The sequence below is a fragment of the Falco punctatus genome, assembly GCF_963210335.1.
Source record: "Falco punctatus genome assembly, chromosome: 15".
Taxonomy (NCBI): domain Eukaryota; kingdom Metazoa; phylum Chordata; class Aves; order Falconiformes; family Falconidae; genus Falco; species Falco punctatus.
This window is the reverse complement of record NC_137595.1, coordinates 15012667-15030973: the sequence shown is the minus strand read 5'-3', so window position 1 is coordinate 15030973 and position 18307 is coordinate 15012667. Positions and strand designations below refer to the sequence as shown.

At 44.0% G+C, this 18307-nt stretch overlaps 1 protein-coding gene across 2 annotated transcripts in view; it reads right to left on the bottom strand.

The window, feature by feature from the left end:
• MAMLD1 (mastermind like domain containing 1) overlaps nt 1–18307 on the bottom strand; it is a 104897-nt gene that overhangs the window by 24058 nt on the left and 62532 nt on the right. The window contains exons 2-3 of one of the 2 annotated variants that reach the window (XM_080365667.1): nt 9319–10588; nt 8885–9105 (exon numbers count right to left, since the gene is read on the bottom strand). In XM_080365667.1, the coding sequence (XP_080221793.1) occupies nt 8885–9105; nt 9319–10588 (1491 nt within the window). Of the gene's footprint in view, nt 1–8884; nt 10589–18307 lie in introns of both variants that reach the window. The other variant, XM_080365666.1, reaches the window with a different exon arrangement.

Below are 18307 nucleotides of genomic sequence, written 5' to 3'. Positions count from 1 at the left end.
ACACTCCTTGTGGGTCTTTCATCAATTCTGTAATGGGGAAAAACAGCTCGGCACAGCTTGTCCACAGCCTGCATTCACATCTGCATCTGTCTGACACCAATCTAAGCTATCACATTTTCATTACTTCTGTGAGGAATGTTAAATAATTTTGCCGGTTATACAGAGAATATTGTTTATGCTAAAGTAATGTATTTCCTATCCTCTTCTTTCAATAGTCCTATATGCAAAGGGTTAAATTGTAATATGGGATTAGGTTTTGTTAACAGTAGCGCTTTTAAGAGTTACGTACTGATAATGACAATATTTGCCTTCATACATGCTATAAAAAAATTAACTTTAAAATGTACATGTAGTAGAGTGATTAGCCTTCAAAACCCTAAGAAGAGCTGCTACATTCTGATTGTGGATTTCTCTAATAATTAGTCCTGGCTGCTTGAAATAGTCCAAAGGGCTCGAGAGAGAAATATTACACAGCCAACACGGCAGACTGATATGCTTCCTAAATGTACAGTTTTTGAAGACAGCTCATAATAGTGTTTGGCTTTCAAACCTTAATGTTAACAGCTTTGATGGGACTGCTTCTAATTTGTATTTAAGACCCATTACCTCTTCCTCTAAGCAATCTTCGTGAAACATCATTTGTTCTAGGGGGATATTTGCCATCCAATGCAGCTCTGTAATGGCCGTTAATTCACACCATTTTGCTTGCTCCTGTATTAATCAGCAAACTGTGAATCATCCCAGTGTTTCCAGACTTGCAGATGTACGAGAGAACCACTGAGGCCAGTTCAGTTTCTCTCCCCATTCAGACGCGGAGACAATATCAGTTCCTGTTTACAGCCACGGCTTTGTTTTCCCCCACCCACACACTGAAATTTCTCCAAAATGCCCAAAGAAAAAAGAGACTGAGTTCATTTTACCAGAAAAGTTATTTCTAGGTATTGCATCTGAAACAAAACATGTTTGTACTTTTATTTTGCGTGTAGCATTTACTGCAGTGAGGCAGAAATGACAGAGGAGCAGAGCAGAAGGGCAAAGTAGGCTGCTCCAGTCACCCCACCCTGCCGAACCGCCGTCCGGCGCCAGGCACATGATTTAACAGCATCTGAGGGACTCTCTTATTTATTTCTTTGCTTTTTATTGTAATTGTTAAATTAGACTCTGGTTCTGTAACTATTTCTGCCTTGTGGAATACAGATGTAATTTTAGACTCCTAGAAGACAATACTAGGTGGAAACCACCCCCAAAATCAAAGGTACAAACCATGCTCTCACAGTTTCACTGCAAAAGTGTTAAAAATAATTATTAATCTAGGCATCAAATTTGAGGTTGTAAGAAGGGCATGGTTTTAGGAAAGGGAGTACATTTTCTGAAAGCCAGCCTGCTTTTAGTTCAAAATAAGCTCCCCAAACTGTAATTTACTAAGGTACAGAAAATACAGGCAAAAAACAAACCTACCTTCAACAAATATGGGAAAAAGTGAGATTAAGATGTTCTGATATTAATGGGAATTTAAAGCACAGATGCAATGATTTGGGTGTTCAAAAGGGTCATGGAAACTTTTTCCTTATTGCTATTCATTAGCACGCTGTGTCATGAACACACCTCTTCAATATAAGAATTATGGGTGCACTGACTTGTAAGTGAGGATGCAAGTGGTGTGTCCTACCCATCACTAACCGCTATTCATGTTGTTACTCTTAAGAATCATACGCAGAAGGAAGTTATGGCATTCATTATGAAGACAAACAGTGAGAAGGTTGCGGAGTCTCTCCCTAGATTCCTAGGATGTTTATAACTTCATTGCTTCTAAGGGCACAGTTGAGAAAAATATATACGTTCAAAACTTTTTGCTCAACTGCTTAGAAATTAAAGATTTCTGCATATGGATGTTTTTTTCTGCGGTAATAAAGAAAGTAAAATGGGTTACGGGGGGGGGGGGGGGGGGGGGCGGGGAGGGGGAAAGCAAGCAAGAAAATCTGCAGCTGGGGCCTGATTCAGCTGATATTTAGCCCAGAAAAAATTATGACTCCTGCTATCAAGCTGCCTAGAAAACCAGAGAGAAACTGCCCACCTAGGCTAGCAGGGTCAGAGTTGTTTTGGTACAAAATGGGTGTCAGAATATGGTTTCACATCGAATGAATCACTTTTTAGTATGACACCACCACTTTCCTTACACCTTTGAGAGAAGGGCTTCTCTCCTACCCTGCACTGCAGAGCAGGAGGGAACAACTGCCTGTTGCTTAAAGCTCAAAACCACGGGGGTTTTTTGGCTTTTGTTTCTTTTTAGAGTTAATGCAGAACCTCTGTGTGATAACACACTCTCCTCCACTCACCCCATGGCTGTATGGCCATCCCGGGGTGGTGGTGGTACAGCACGGACATACAGCCTGCGTCCCGAGCACCAGGGAAGAATTCATTAAAGCAGCCTGTCAGGCTGGAATTCAGCGCCTTGCCCTAAATTTCTCTGGTATAAGTCACATTTCCATCTCCACGCTCACAGTACATGAGTACTACTTCCTCTCCCCATTCTCCACCAAACCCCTGGACAATACCACGTCAGCCTGCGCATGCATCGCTTCATCGCCCTGCAGGTAACGAAGAGAAAGACTTTCTTCAGTGCCTCCCAGCACTCCTCACTGGTGTTTTTAGTGCCTCCCGAGCCTCTTGTTTCTTTCCAAGTGGATTTTAATTTGTCCAGTTGTCTGTGTCCCGAGTGCTAAATTGCTGGCAGAACATCTTCCACCTTATTAAACAGGTCAGAACTAAGGGAGAGACCCGGCTGGACTGAGGGAAGTGCTGCAGCTTTGATGTAGCAGCCACATTAATTTCAGATGCAAAAGGAGGGGAATGGTGAGGGTGGGAGAGGATGCTCCCCACGTGGTGTTCAGAAAGATTTGGTTTATTTACAAGCCTCTCCTCTGCAGATTGCTTCCCCTAATGATGTGCTACGTGGCGTCCAAAAGTGCTTTCAGCACAACAGACAGCTAAACGGGAAGGAATGATGAGTGCATTAGGCAGAGCTGCTAGAAATATCAGTGCCTGTAAACATCTCAGAATACAAGCCAAAGAACCGGGAAGGTTAAGACACGGCAACAAGTGCTCCACTACAACAGGGAAATGCCTTGAAATACCTGTAATCTATCCGAAGACAATATATGCAACTTAAAAAACAATGTGAAAGAGCAATGGGCTAAGATCAGTTGTAAACTAAGTTTTTTATCTCAATTGCTGCACTTCTGAAAATGTTGTATTACTGTTGGCATGTTGAGGCCAAACACCCTGCTTCTTTCCACAGTTTTACTCCTTACTTCCCAAAAGTTGTCTTACATTATTTGCAGGGGAGGGAGGGGATGGAGGAGAAGATGGCAGTCTGATAACTTCAGTCAAGCTCCTTTCAGTCTCTCTTGAAAGGAGAGGACAATCTCCAAGTTGAAAAAAAAAACCCAAAACATCAACTCAGTTGCAAGTGCATAGATAAATATAAATTCAGAAATGGCCATTCAAGAAGATGTTTTTACATCTGTGGAGAGGTCAAACTCCAGGCTCAGCCTTATTGCTCTCTGTAATCCAGGTTCATCACCAGCTTCCTTTATTCCCCTATTCAAAGGCACTTAATTAGCTGAAGGGTTTGTTGCTTTGCCTTCAAAAGCTCTCCACTCCCTCAAAGGCTTTGCTTTGGTATTGTGCTACATTACCCTTTGAAATAAAATCTGTTTTCCTTTTCCACAGTATTAGTACAAGAAAAAAAAAAGAGAAATATTTTAAAAACTTTTTTCAGAGAAAAAAGAAAAGGGAAAAGAAAGAAAAGAAAGGAGGGAAGGGAAGAAAGGAGGGAAGGGAAAAGGGGAAACAAGGGAAGAAAGGAGGGAAGGGAAAAAAGGGAAAAGGGAGGAGAAGGAAAAAGAAAAGGAAATAAGGAAAAGAAGGGAAAAGAAAAGAAAGAGGAGGAAATACCAGTGAAACTTCATTCAAAGTGGCTTTAAAGATAAGTCTGACACTTAAAGAAAAGTGTGTGTGGGTGTATGTGAAATTGCAGATGAAATCTGGCCAGTACTTTTTGACTCATTAATACTACATGATACCGTAGTTGTTTCATGTGTTAGGAAGACTCCTCACGACATCTTGGAAATCCCAAATAAACCATGACTTTTCCCTGTACTTACAAAAGGACTGTATGTACTCAGATGCTGTGTGCTGCGTTCTCTGCTTTTCCAAACTTTTAATCAATTTGCATCAGAGCTTATAAACATTAAGTGCTGTTGAATCAGAAGAGTCTCAACTAACAGTCATGGTGCACTGACTTTTCATAGGGAGAAATAACTTCACATAAGACACCCAGGAATCAGTCCCTGGTATTAACATTTCTGTTTACATTAATAAAAGCTGTATTCTGTATTCCATTATATTTACATAACCTTTGACATCTAAGCTCTGGGTCAGTTTGCTCTTTATAACAGTGCATTTCTTTTTCCGTTTTGTTTCTATATTTGGAGAACTTATGCTCAGAAACAAGATTTTTTGTTTATTTTTTTCCCCCTAGTATATTTAATCTAGCTCAGGGGTTTTGGTGTTTCTCTGCAACCTGTAATTTACTCTGCTAACTCAAATACTGTATTGCTGCTTTTACCACCATTAAAGAAACACTGTCAAGTCCTTTTCAAAGGTTTTTTAGTCTTCAGCATGTTCTTCACTATCTCATGTGCGATGCACATGTAGGAAAATATAGCCATTTTTACTGCAAATAATATTATTTTTCTCTCTGTCTCTTCTCCTGTCATTTTTCCTCTACCATCATTTTTGGCAATGAAGCTGAAACAAATATACCCTTCACTGACAATCCAGTATACAACTATCTGGATGTCAGCAGGAATGCGGAGAGCTCTAAGAATAGCACATTTGGTTCCTACAGCACAAGTGGAGCTCAGAAATGCGCAGTGTGTCCCACCCAAACAATGGCTATTTATTAGCTACATCTCCCCAACAAAACAACCTTTTAAGTTGTGTTTTGGTTTTCAACATTTTATACACAGAGCAGTGAGCAATACTGCCCTCCTCCTCGAGACTCACATTTTAACTCGGATAAAGTTGGGCTTGGAAAAGTAACAGCCACCCAAAGGGTTTCTTGCATTCCAGCCTGCCTTAAACTGCAAAGATCACCGGCTCGTTTTCCTGCCCCCAGGGGAACCCTCCCTTCCATTCCCCAAAACCTGCGCCCGTTCTTATATTGGCGGGGGTAGAAGAGCAGCTCTTCTGGAAGCGGTGATGTTGTATCAGCATTGCTGAAGGCAGAATTGGGCCCAATAATCTGACATGCCAGAATGGGAGATGTGCAAGTACAAACTGTATTTAGACATGAAAATCAGGGAGATGCCCAACTCTCCAACCTGCCTGGGCAAATGCGGCTTTTCACGCGCCCAGAAACAGCCAATTAAGTCAAGTGGCTCAGCTTAAGCCCAGAAAACAGCGTGTGATCCTTTTGGAGACTATCTTTGACACTCTGGCATTTACTACCATCTTTATATTGTGGATTTATGAGTCCAGACCTTTGAGTATAATTTCACTCAGCAAGCATCAGTCCTACACAAGTAAAATGAAAACCCGCACATACCCACAAGAGCAACGTTAGCACCACCAGGCTTTGCAATATCACACAATGCAAACTGTCAGTGCCTCGATCAATATCCGTCAATGCTCAACAATAAAGACATAGTGCTTCAGATGGGAAAAGATTAGCCCTTATCAGATTTACCAGTTGTCCAGGCAATACAGGATCTGGGATTCAGACTGATTACGCCTAAGAGATGTATCATTAAAAATGGTAGGGCTGTGAGGCGCCAGTAGTAACCCAGCTTTCGGAATGCGGAGTCCTTGCTTCCATACGCGTTAAAACAACAGCAAAAAGCTCACCCCAGGTCTCTGTCCCAGCTGCTGCTCTCTTCCCCATGTTGCTCTGCCTGCTACAAGGATCACATTTCATGGTTTATTGTTCTCCCTCCAACTGGCCACCGTCCACATTCTTTTTCTGTACAAAGCTGCACCTCTTGCTCAAAAGAAGAGAGTACTATGCCTTCTTTTTATAAATTTTAGTCACATTTACAAACACGCATGGAGAGTAAGGGGGTGACTTTTAAACACTAAACAACGTTCCAGGGAACGCTGTGATTTTTCTTTGAGCAAATGTCTGTGAATGAGGCTAAACCAGGTGATTTGCCAGCAGAAGGTTACTAATTTTTGAAGACACAGAAGTTGTCTCTCCTGTCTTCTGAGTCTTTAACATTTTGCCTTTTAATGAAACAACTGCTCTATGCTTGAAAAATCCTATTCATCACCTGCCTCAGAAGAGAAGTAGCACCGAGATTCCTCAAAGCTCAAATTCAGCTCTGAGTGCACTGCTGGAAATCAAACCCACAGGCACCAGAGCTACTTCACTATAATGGAGTAAAACCGGTACACAGCAGGTCGAGTCCAAAACTTCAGGATCAATGTCTCAATGTAAATAAGAAATCTACTGCAGGTAAGTAACAGTTCTACATGCTAATTCAAAGAAAATTACCAAATATCCCATAATTTTAAGGTTTCCTACCTATAATATTTTTTTCCATGTAATTTTTCTTCTAGATCAGCACTCAGGATCCATTTTCTTCTATGGGATTAGCATTAAAGTTATAAAAACCTAACAAAATGTTCCACTCCTGAACATCCACCATCTTTCTTCAGCAGCTCAACAGACTGTGAAACTGAAGCACTGTCATCTGGTGTATAATTATTGTAACAAGTCTTCCTTGTAAAATGAGGGGGGCATCGTAAGCTTACCTAACTAGTCTGAAAATGTAAAATGCTCATCACCTGTAATCATTGTCTTAACTGTCACTGATCTTTACTGATAGCCACCAAATTATAACAACTCTCTCTTTGATGGTGAGAATCAGCTGAAAATGCAGCACAGGCAGAGCACTAGGGAAGTTGCTGGAAGAGGGGCTATTTCAGCCAATTAAAGAGACTGACTGCAGGAATTTTTCTTCTTTTTTTTTTTTGGCTAATCAATGATGTAGGGGGTTCAGAGGTGTAAGAGCAAAATGCAAAGCAGGGAAAACTGGGGCACAGGAAACCTCAGGAATCCAACAGGGATGTGGCAATTCCACACACCCAGCGGTGGAGCCAGAAAAAAACCCATATGCTCAAAGTTTATGGACATTTGATCAAAAGCAATCATGTTACTGCAGTTAACGACTTACTAGCCATCATCCGAGATGTGGTAAAACACTGTGAATGTATTCTTCACCCACAGTGCCTCCAGAGTAGAACATTGGATGGGCAGTAGTTCGTGAAGCTGCAGCAACTTACTCACTCTCAATCGCACGTTCACTCATACTCCTAGGTCCCAAGCGAGCAAGACCGTCTACTTTGTGTTTAATTTGGGTCCTACTGACCCAAATTACAGGGTCCTCACATGCTTAAAGCAACAAAATTGCTTTCAGGCCTTTGTTGAATCAGGGGCCTTACACTGATAAGCCTTTAAAGCGAACTACACATGCCATATCGTTATGTTGCATGTTTGGATAAGCAGATTCAGCACATTACCAGCCCTCCCCAACTGTCTGTTTTAAGCTGCTGTGTTGAAGCAAGGGAGTACTGAGCATGTAGAACTTCGGAAAGACTGAGTTGATCCTGTGGTGGCACAGTGGGAATGCACCTCATTGATTTACCACTAAGAAGCTGACATTTCGTAACTATCCCCTTATTTCTCATTGCTATCGTAGGACAAGGTTACACCAAGTCGCGTATATTAAAGAAACCCACCTCTGCGAGAACCAGTTAGCAGGGAAGAAGAGCAAAGAAAACCAGGCTCTGGAGTGTATCCCCCAGCCAAGCGGACCCTAGCAGAGCTTCAGTGATCGATCTCTGGTTTGCTGGGTGAGAAGTGTTTCAGTGCTTCGTGAGGAGTTGCTGGAATGCCTGTCTGCACAGGCAGCTTGAAGGATTCTGCTTCCACAGAGCTGGTTCAGCCTAACAAGGTACTTGGCTTTGGTGGTGAGGTTCCATGTTTCCTACTATTCTTCCTAACAAAAAGATAGCTATTTATTCCACACACCCAGCTGCTCTCAGACTGAGTCCCCAAGCCCTTCCTTGCTCTGACATCCCCATGCACAGCAAATCTCTCTTACCTGGGGCAGCAGTGGACACTGCTTCGCATCTCTCTGCAAGTCTCAGGGAGAAGGTTGCTGGAGAGAAATCAGGGCTGTGCTTCACTCCTGCCAGCTGCATTTTGTATTTACCAGCTCAGTTGGTATCGCAGATCAACAAAGGGTGGGGAATGGCCCTCAGCCAAAGCAGGGCATTGCTTCTGACAAATGCTAGTAACAAATATTTAAAGTTTGCCTCTGCTATTTGGGAGCTGTACTGCCTGACCCGCTGTCCATGGAGTCATATCTTAACTTCACTTCTCACTCCACCTGATCTTCTCTAGCCTCAGAAGCATAACACAGAGATAAATTTGTTGAAGGACACTAAGAAAGAAAAAGACATCCCCCCTAAAAGGATGATGGGAAACGTGTTACGGGAATGCCTCTACAGCTTACAACATAAGCTAAATAAGAATACCACCTATATGCACAAAAATAGTGTATTTGAGTGGTACAAGATGTGTTTTGCCTAACAGCACAAAGCTCTCCACTGGGATAGAAGAGATGATGCATGGTGGAATTACAGTACATTTCAACTGGAGTAATAGTAAATCATGCCAGATTGTTGTTATTGCCTTGTCCGTGCACACCCCAGAAGTTTAGCGACGTCACATTTGAAACACAAAGGAAAGCAAAAATAAGAAAACAAGTGACTCAATATTTTCACATAAGCCCTGTAAGACAAGAGATGTTCTCACCTGTCTGCCTTGAGATGGCAATGTGGCAGGCTGCACATGTCTCTGCATCCGATGTGGCTGCATCAGCTGTCGAAACTGCTGCTGGAGAAACTGGCTGTTGTTAGCCTGCTGGGACTGCTGCGTGGCTGGAGGCGGCTGCTGCTGCTGCTGCTGCAGATAGTGAATGAGAGACTGCTGCCCTTGTCCTGCTGTCAGAGGTGACATCTTTTGAGTAGCTGACTCTGAGGCAAAGTGAGACAGTGGTTTGGTGTTATTGAAAGAAAACTGGTCTTGGCTAACAGGGCTCTCATTCACCAGACCTGGCTGTAAGCTACTGGATGGCTGTTGCATAATTATGTTCATATTTTTGGACTGGTTAGTAGTCATTGATTTAAAAAGCGAGCTCTGCATACTTGTGGGGTTGCTGGTGGGAGTGATGTTAGAGATTAAAGTACCTTGAGGACTGAAGGGCTGCTGATGCAGAGCGGGGCTTGACAGCTTTTCTGGCCTGTACGGTGGAGAAGGTCCAGTATTTGTGGAGGCCATGCTGGCAACCAAGTTGTTCTGTGGACTTTTAATGTTGTTGGCTGGTAAGCTGGCTGCTGTCAGCGTGGGCAGCATGGAGCTCTGCGGGCTGAAGGGCTGCTGGTTCAGAGCTGGACTGGAGAGTTTCTCAGACCCATAAGGAGGAGAGGGGCCATTGGATGGGGTGCTGCTGGAAGTCATGCTTGAAAGCAGAGTGTTTTGAGGACTCTGAATGTTGTTCCCTGGTAAATTATTAGCAGGCATGCCAGATACCATGACGTTTTGAGGACTGAAAGGTTGATGGTGTGGGGATGATCCTGCCCTGTAAGGTGGAGAGAGACCAGGAGGAGACATAGTTGGCCAGCTGGGAGCTTGTACTTGTTGCTTAGTAGTAGATACCTGCTTGCTAGCTGCCAGCTGCTTTAGCTGCTGAGCATGCCAGTTGGAGCCAGGTATGTTGGGTAAGGGGACCGGCAGCATAGGTGGTGGCTGGTTCTTGCTCTGAGCTGCTGTAGAGATGGGCGATGCAGCAGGTTTGTTTGAGGGAGGAACTTGGAAGTTAGCTCCAGCAGATGATGGTCTCATCTGAGGAGATCCTCCACTGGTTGGATTGCAGCCCGGAGAAAAATCTTTGTTAGCAACATGGTTCTCCAAGTGGGAAGTCTGTGGGGAGGACTTTGAAGTGGTACTTATGCTTGGCTGAGAATGACTTAACCCAAGTGGCTCTTCAGCCTTGCTGCACAAAATCTTCTCCAGATCCAGGTCATTGGGAGAAGGATCAGGCATTTTTGTCAGCTCTTCCAACAGATCTTGCAGCTCTTGGTCCATAGACTGCAAGCTGTTTCCTTTCTCATCGTAGTGGACAATGTTACTGTTTTGCCCTCCTATTGACCCCTTCTGATTTATTTCCGTGTTGGGTGGCACTGAAAATGGGGAACCGATGCCACTGCCATTCATGTGATTGTTTTCAAGGAGCACTGGATGACCTGCGACTCCCAGGGAAGAAGCGCTGTGACTAGTGGAGAACGGAGAACTTTGCATTTCTGGACACGCCACACTGGGGTTGGCACCTTGGCCCATGGCAAGGTTTACGTCGTCAAGACAAAGTCTTTTACTGTCATTTGGGAAAATGACATCAGGCACGCCACTGGAGGCAGGAGAGCTATCATCTTCCAGTTTTCTTTTAATAGATCCCTGTAACTGTGAAAATAAAAAAGGAAGAAGAAAGGATCCGTTATTGACCTTATTCTAACATGCTCTGAAGCTCCATACTGTAACGCTGGGTTGGAGATAAAGAAAATTAAATCATACAATTAAAAACCCAACCACGTGAGACAAATTCAATCAGGGTTTAAGTGGGTGCAACTTCACTGAAATCAAAAGACTAATAGTCAAAGTCTAAATCTCACATGTTGGCCTTAAAACAGATGTTAAAGCTATAAAATATTGTCTGTCGTGTGAACTGTAATAGAAGTTTTTTTAAAATAGTTTCTGGTACCATTTCAATTAAGACATTATACTCCCTGCATAACAAACATGCCAACATTTTTATGGTAACATTTTCTAGGTCTAAATGGCAGATTCGAATGAAACCCTGGACTGAATTTAGTGACCTTCTGCCAGTGACTCGGATTAAACTCAGACCTGAGACAACTAAATTGTTTTACATTCTTTATAGGCAGAACATCTGAAATAACTGGCATACTTTCTAAAGAAACCAAACCAAACCAAATTCTCGACTATCTATCTAAACAGACTTTCAAGCTTCCTAATCACAGATGTTTTAGATTTCAGAAAGAGTAAATAACAGCTAAACTTCTTAATTTTTCTTTATTCTTCTAAGTCTAAGGCAGTATGAGCTTTGTTCTTTTGAAGGATTCTGCAACCCATTCATGAAAATGGAAGCATTTTCAAAATACAATTATATAAATACTTTGATCTACAAGAAAAGGTGTAGTTGTAAATCCACAAATCTTAGGGAAAAAAAACCCTGCCTCCTACATATAAAGAAAGTGAAACTGAAAACAATGCTTCTAGTACTAGTTTAGTGTGATATGGCAATCTCTTCCAAATACAGTCATCCGTGGCTTTCAATTTTAACAAGCATTACCTGTATGTCATAGGATTAAGCAGACATTAACACTGCTGCTTTGAGTTAAGGGAAATAAAAGTTATGTTCTTGTTTGTCAATAGCGGGGGGGTAGCATTGCCAAAAGTATCTAATCAGCAATAGGGAAATGAAAGAAAGTCACCGCTCCTCTAAGCCCTCTCACAGTGAAGCCTCTCCCAGCTCTGGCCCACAATTGCAAGTGCTGCCAGTCACCTAGTACCACGCCAAAAATTCACACCTAATAGCAGCTCATAACACTAGAAAAGTCCCCCCATTTAACCCTGGTGTAACCAGACCCACTCTAGGGCTGTGGCGAGTATGTCTTAACTTCTAAATTTTACACTAATCATTAAGCACATCACAGTTTTGCCTAAGAGTCACTCCGCAATGGCCAACGACTTCGGTGCTGTCGGAGTGGTGTCGCAGGACTATCACCGCCGAGTGCGCGGGGGCTGCAGGGCACAAGGTGGGCACACCTTCTGCAATGTGCACATGAAGGTCAGTGTCCAAATGGTCAACATCCACCCCCCCAATTCAGCCTATCTTCAGGCAATTGACCACAAACGTGCACTGTTCTGACATGGGAGAATATGGGAGAGCTGCCCAGCGGCACACTCAGCTGGACTCATCCAAGTCCACACACTCTCTCATCACTAAATTGGTGGGCAGAGAGAAGATGGCAGCTTTGAGCCTACAGTTGCTGAGGCTATAGGTGTAGTTTAGGATTTGTATCGGACGTTGCCATGCTAGTATCCAGCTTTCACAGGCGTTTGGAAGAGTGTGAGAGGATACAAGTTAATGGTACATGAGCATCATGGCAGATGGAGAAGCAGGTCTGCATCCGACAGAGAGCTGCTGATCACCTCTTAGGAGTCCACCTACCCTCCATCAACAGCCACAGCAGTTTCGAATGGCAGCGTGGCAGAGACTTTTTTACATGGGCATCTCCCCCTTACCCCCTGAGAGTTCCCCCTTACTAGGGGAATCAGTTCTCTCCTGTGATCGCCAGTTGCATTGCTTTAACATGGGTTGCGCTCAGAAACCACCGGCAAGTGAGAGCCGATGCTGAACGGGGAGAGCTGCTGTCACTGCAGCGTTCGTGGGTTACCTGACAGCCCCCTTCGGCCACAGTCCCGCGTGTGCTTGGAATTGTTGCGCTGCAAGAGCCTGCCTTTACATCATGGCGAGAGACAGCTGAAGCATCAGCGATTTGATTATTCCTCTGGGCTGATGAGGCCAAAATTTGCTTATCTTTAGGAAATGGAACAAGGCCTAAATCTTCTCCCAAGTGTTGGTCTAATGATGGATGAAATAGTTTTAGCAAAGAAAATGAAGGAAAACAAAGCCAGAGTTGCATGTTTCAACAGATATTGCCCTGCGTAGGCTGAAACATGTTGGTAGCGCGTAACTACATATATTTAAACCCAGACATGTATAGAGAATCTTTACAGGGGCTTCACACATCCAAAATAAACACAGCGTGTTCCCAAGTTGCACCCTGGGAACCTTCAGGCAGGAAGCGGTGGGGGATCTCCCACACTTGGCCAGCTGACATGCTGGCATGCGTGTCCCTGCCAGCGCTTCTTCTGCCATAGGACATTCCTATGCTCTGAGTTACTGGGGAAAAAAATTTGGGCTTTCTAAACACTTTGAAAAATAAGTTTTTTAACTGTTGCACTGGGGAATAAATGCGATGGGAAAACAAAACTCAGTTTCCCCAAGACTACTACTAGATATGTTTATATATCTAGATAAAATAAGGCCATAGCTTTCAGATGGCATGGGCATTCTGAAACTGGGACAGGATTTTTAAATAGGATGCTGTTGCTTAGCTCTCGTGAGAAGCCTGCCTGTAAGAGAGGCAGTGAAATTACCTGGGTGTCATGTTCTCTTGAAAAGCAAGAGAATCCTGTTTCCCAGGTGAATATTTGCACAAGGACCATAAAATCTGGAGGACCAATTTCCCTCGGTGCAGGCAGGTATAACACCACGCAATTTAGGAGCATTGCTTTTGTTTAAGATAGATTCGACTACAGCCCCAAATTTGAGAAAGATACTCTCCATAAAGCAACCGAATGAATCCTAGGATAGTTTTGGTTAGAGGGGATGCCTGGGTATCATCAGCCCTCTGCTTGAAGCACATCACAAATGAAAAGAAGTAGATGACAGTATTTCATCGGGCACTGAAGTATGAAGTATTGGCTGCCTAGAGAAGAAATCCCTCCTTGGGCTGGCTGGGCTAGCTGAGAGGTTTGTTCCAGTACTGCCCACTGGAACGGAGATGGTTGTTACCCCCATACAGCACGCTCAGTGCCAGTGCCGTCTGTGAGGATCCAGCATTTTTCTCCCCAGCTCCCAACCACTGCTCTCCATCAAGGTGCCAGCGTGGCAGCCCTGACCAGTGCAGGGGACAGTAATGCAGTTTCGTGTCACAGGGACACTGGCTGGCTCGGACATGCTAACAACAACGGCGCCAGGACATCACCACTGAGGCAATACAACTTTCAGGACCAGGAGCTCCTGATCTAACTAAATGAAGAAGCTGCTTGTTGCAGATCATTCATTCAGTACTCCCAGATGCCTCAAGACTAACTTTTTAAGGCCTATCTATCCTTTCCTAGGCTCTTCTCTTACTACAAACATTTTTTCTGCCCATTTCCTTCATCTGGCCCTGGATTCCACAGGAAGGAGCTCATTTATTCCAACTCATTTTCCTCTTCTTCAAGAGGGCTTAATGCTATTTGACAAAATCAACAGAAACAAGAAGAGCACCAAAATATTTTCTTCCACCTTCTCTGCTGATTAATAATTGGGCAGCCTTGTTTCAAACTGAATACCTAAGAAGCAAATAGAAATATTTTAGAAACACGTAACACACACGCTCGCTCTTAAGCTGGCTGGAGGCTGTGGCTAAGTACGGGAAAGCTTCATTCGTGTGTGCAGGCAAGGACGAAGCAGACAAGCAACAAAGGGGCTCTTGCGACCTTGTCAAAATTCATTAAAGTGCATTAGCAAGCACAGGCTAACTTCTATTTGGAAATACCTGGGAACCAAAAGCAAGCCCTCCAATTCAGAGAATGTCTGATTATGAGTCCTCCATTATCTCAGGTTTGCTTTTAAAAGTGAGAGTGCCATGATCCCAACACTACTGTCCTCTCAAAACCAAGAGGCTGTCTTTCTGGGAAAGACCCAAGTTACAAATGAGTACCGCTGCTAGCTCGCAATGGCAGCGTAACAAGAATAAATAATAACTGTTTACTCTGCTCCGTCCAAGGAAGCTATGCAGCTGTAGTTACAAACATCTAATTTGTCACACGCTACCTCTTCGCGCAGAACCAATTCCCAACGTGTGGGCAGAGTGCTCCGCAGGCTTCTCTTGTGCAAGGAAGAAAAGAAGAAAAGGTGGACTCGGCAGGAGGAACTTGTCCTCGCCTGCGCCTCCTCCTAGGCTGAGCTCTGTGAAATTGCCTGCTCGGGTGGCTTTTGGCATGAGGCACCTTTCAAACCGAGGAGGTGGCGCTGGCCTTGAGTAACTAACTATTTCTTAACAAAGGGAGAAAGGAAAGCTGGAAGTGGCAAAAACTGAGGCAGAGAGAACAAATTGTTAATAAATACATACTGTGGTGGTTCCATTGGGTTTTAACAACCTCTGGACTGGCTCCCTGCCTGACTGTCACTCAGCCTTCCTCCTTTCTTTAATGCATCAACTGTCCTCAGCTGCCGCTCCAGCTCTCCACGTGAGCCAGGCTGCCCCGTGGCCCTGCTGCCAGCCCCTGTTAATTCTCCACCCATCACTTGCTCCTTTGCCTGCACAATATCTGGGAGGAAAGAGCCACTGCAGCCTGCTCAGGAGAGCTTTCTTTTCCCAGCCTTGCAACGATCCCCCCTCCACCAGAAACGAGCCAGCTCTAACCAGAGGTTCCTATTTAGGTCAACGCAATGCAGAAATGAGAGAGGAAAAACACACGGCGAGGTATTTCTGTGCCTCTTCCTGGCTTCTGCAGCCTGTCAGGGATTCAAACCTTGATTTACAGCAACCGCAGGGTGCTGATTATTGATCTGCAACCACCCCACCCCGCTCACTGCCATTCAGAGATCCAACCTACAGCAGCGATTCCCACACCTACGTGGCTTCTTTGAGCAAGAACCAAGCCTGACAGGATGCTACCATTTTGAACCCGTGTCTGTAAAGCCTGCACCGCATTCTCCTCTGGTGGCCAGTCCACCTCTCCCTGTCTCCAGCATGCACCATCATTGCTGGAGACTCTCTTGATGTAGTAGCATGAAATCTACGGATCCATCACTGGGATCTCCAGTATGGGAGTCGGATAACCTTCTTTCACTGGGAATCTCAAGACCGTTGTAACTCTTGGGGAATTCCAGGTGTTGGCCTTTCTGTTTGTTTGATTGAAGAAAAGAGGGAAACGATGGTAAAAGGAGCTGGGCAGGTGGGGAAAATGTCCGTCTTACCACAGATACTGGATTTGCTAACGCTGTGGCAGCTTTGCACAAAGCCTTTCAGAGCAAGGCACCGGTGCCTCAGAGACCTGGGGAATCCAGGTCACCAATGGGCTGCTAAGAACTGGCATATCTGAATTATTTTGACAGAGAGAGCATGTTTAATTTTTGGTGGAAGGGCTGAGCAAGGCAGCAGGCCAAGATGAGTAGAAGTCTTTTTTCCAGTATTTTTTCAAGGTATATTGCAAACCGTTTTCCCATCTCTGCAAAGTATAAAACCTGAATCCAGGGTTTGCTCAACTGAGCTGACCAGAGAACCCATCACTCTCTGTCTCTTTCAAACACTAGAAACTGCCAAAACTGGAAGTATGTATTTGCCAGAGGCAAACTATTTGCAGCATTCAGCGATCAAGACTTCAGTCTCTGTGGCTTCAACAAGCTTCAGCGAGACCTATCTGCCCATCAGCCCAAAACGTTTCTATCTGTTCTGACAAAAACAGTCATGTAATGAGAAAATGAAACTGGCAATTTTCCATATAAAACAAGAAAACTTCACAAATTTTTCTCCCACGCCTTAAATACACAATTTGGAAAGGTTTGTGCTCTCTATCACTCATTTATCCACACTCTAGATAGATTTTAATGTCCTACTAATCTTTGAGGACAGTTCATGACAAAGAGGTGAGAATCTGACTGTGTGTTCGCAGGCTGGGAAGCGAATCTGATATACTATTACCTTTTAAATGGCAGCAGTCACTTGCATCCCTGCTTGAACTATCAGACGTGCCACTTTCAGTAGCAGGCTGGCTTGCAGACGAGCAGCAAAACCCAAATGTTCACGGGCAAAGATCCCAGTTAACTACAGCAGAACCTGGCGCTGCATTAAGTGCATTTAGCACATCTGCACGTTCCCATTTGTGCATGCTGGCTGCAGTTTGGTAACAGACACGCACATGAGATATCTGAATCCAAGAAAACATGCCTCCTGCTGACCAGTGGGTAACCAAAGCAGTCCACGACTATGAGGAACATAAACTATGCTTTATCAAAGTCACATCTCAGGCTACAAGGAGAAGTCAAGGAGGCTCAAGCAATTAAAAGTACCATTCACTTTCTCCATACTAAGATTAAACATAAGCTAAACCCACATTCTTCCTGCTGCTTTAGGCTGTTTGACCATTCTGATTTCAGGCAATTTCAGCATGGATGGACGTAAAGTTGTCATTTCACATTGTCAGGAAAGAGATCACATTGTGATCCCAAGCTACCAGAGATGTGATTCACTATGTTTAAAAATAATAATACCCTGACTCGTCAGCTAAGGAGTACCAGAGTAAAGTCTGGTTTGGGGTCTCTTGGGTATTTGTAGGCTGCAAAGGTGGCAGATCTGTTTGTAATGAGGTATGATAGTGGAGAAAGGATTATGAGTAAGGAAAATTCACAGGGTAGATTTCCTTCTATTCACCACACCCACAGAAACAGGCAACTGGAAGAAGGATGTAGGAAAAGGAACTGGGGATGTAAGCAGTCATTTTAACCATGAAAAGACAAGCTAGCTTGTACGCAAGATGTAGATTATTTTTACCTGAAACTATAGTTTCTCCCAATTTATAATGAAATCTGCCATCTTTAAAACAAGTACATTAACAATGATTGGAAGTTGCTACTTAGGCTATGCACATGTAAAACACCTCCTGATCACCACTGGTACATTTGTAGAACTTCATCTCCCATCAGTACAACAAACATCAGTTGACTTGATGGGAGCATGCTGCAATCCTTTGCCCAGTTACTGTCACCACTCATTGTGATCTTCTCCAGTTACTTCCTCAGTAAATCAGGAACCTGAAGCTGTGTTAAAAAAGAAAGAAGAAAATGAGGCACGTCTTTTCCCTTAATAAAGGTGGTAACGCTCCCTGTTCCGAGTGAAAAAAATACAGTGACTAACAGGGCGGTTGCTCCCATGCCTGTAGGCATCACCTGGATCTGGGCTGACAGACCACCTTGTGTACGCCACCAGGGCCCAAGACAAGAGGTTTTAGTTGCTTGCACTGCCACTCCAGAGCTATGATCAACTCCCTTTCCCTGTTGCATTGCTGCAGTACAACAGGTCTCTTGTTTGACTGTTGAATATACGTGAAGTTTCAAACGGTGACTGCCGACTGGGCACTTTCTTTTGCCTCTGTGGCTTTGCTCCCCAAGTCAGCATGCAGCATAGGAAGTAATCCCGGCTGCAAATACTCAGAACTGCACTACTTAACCAGTAAGCACTAAAATCCAAAACATCATGACTCTACAAAACCGGAAAGATGTGAGCTTACAATAAGCTTAAACCACAGAAACTAACAGGA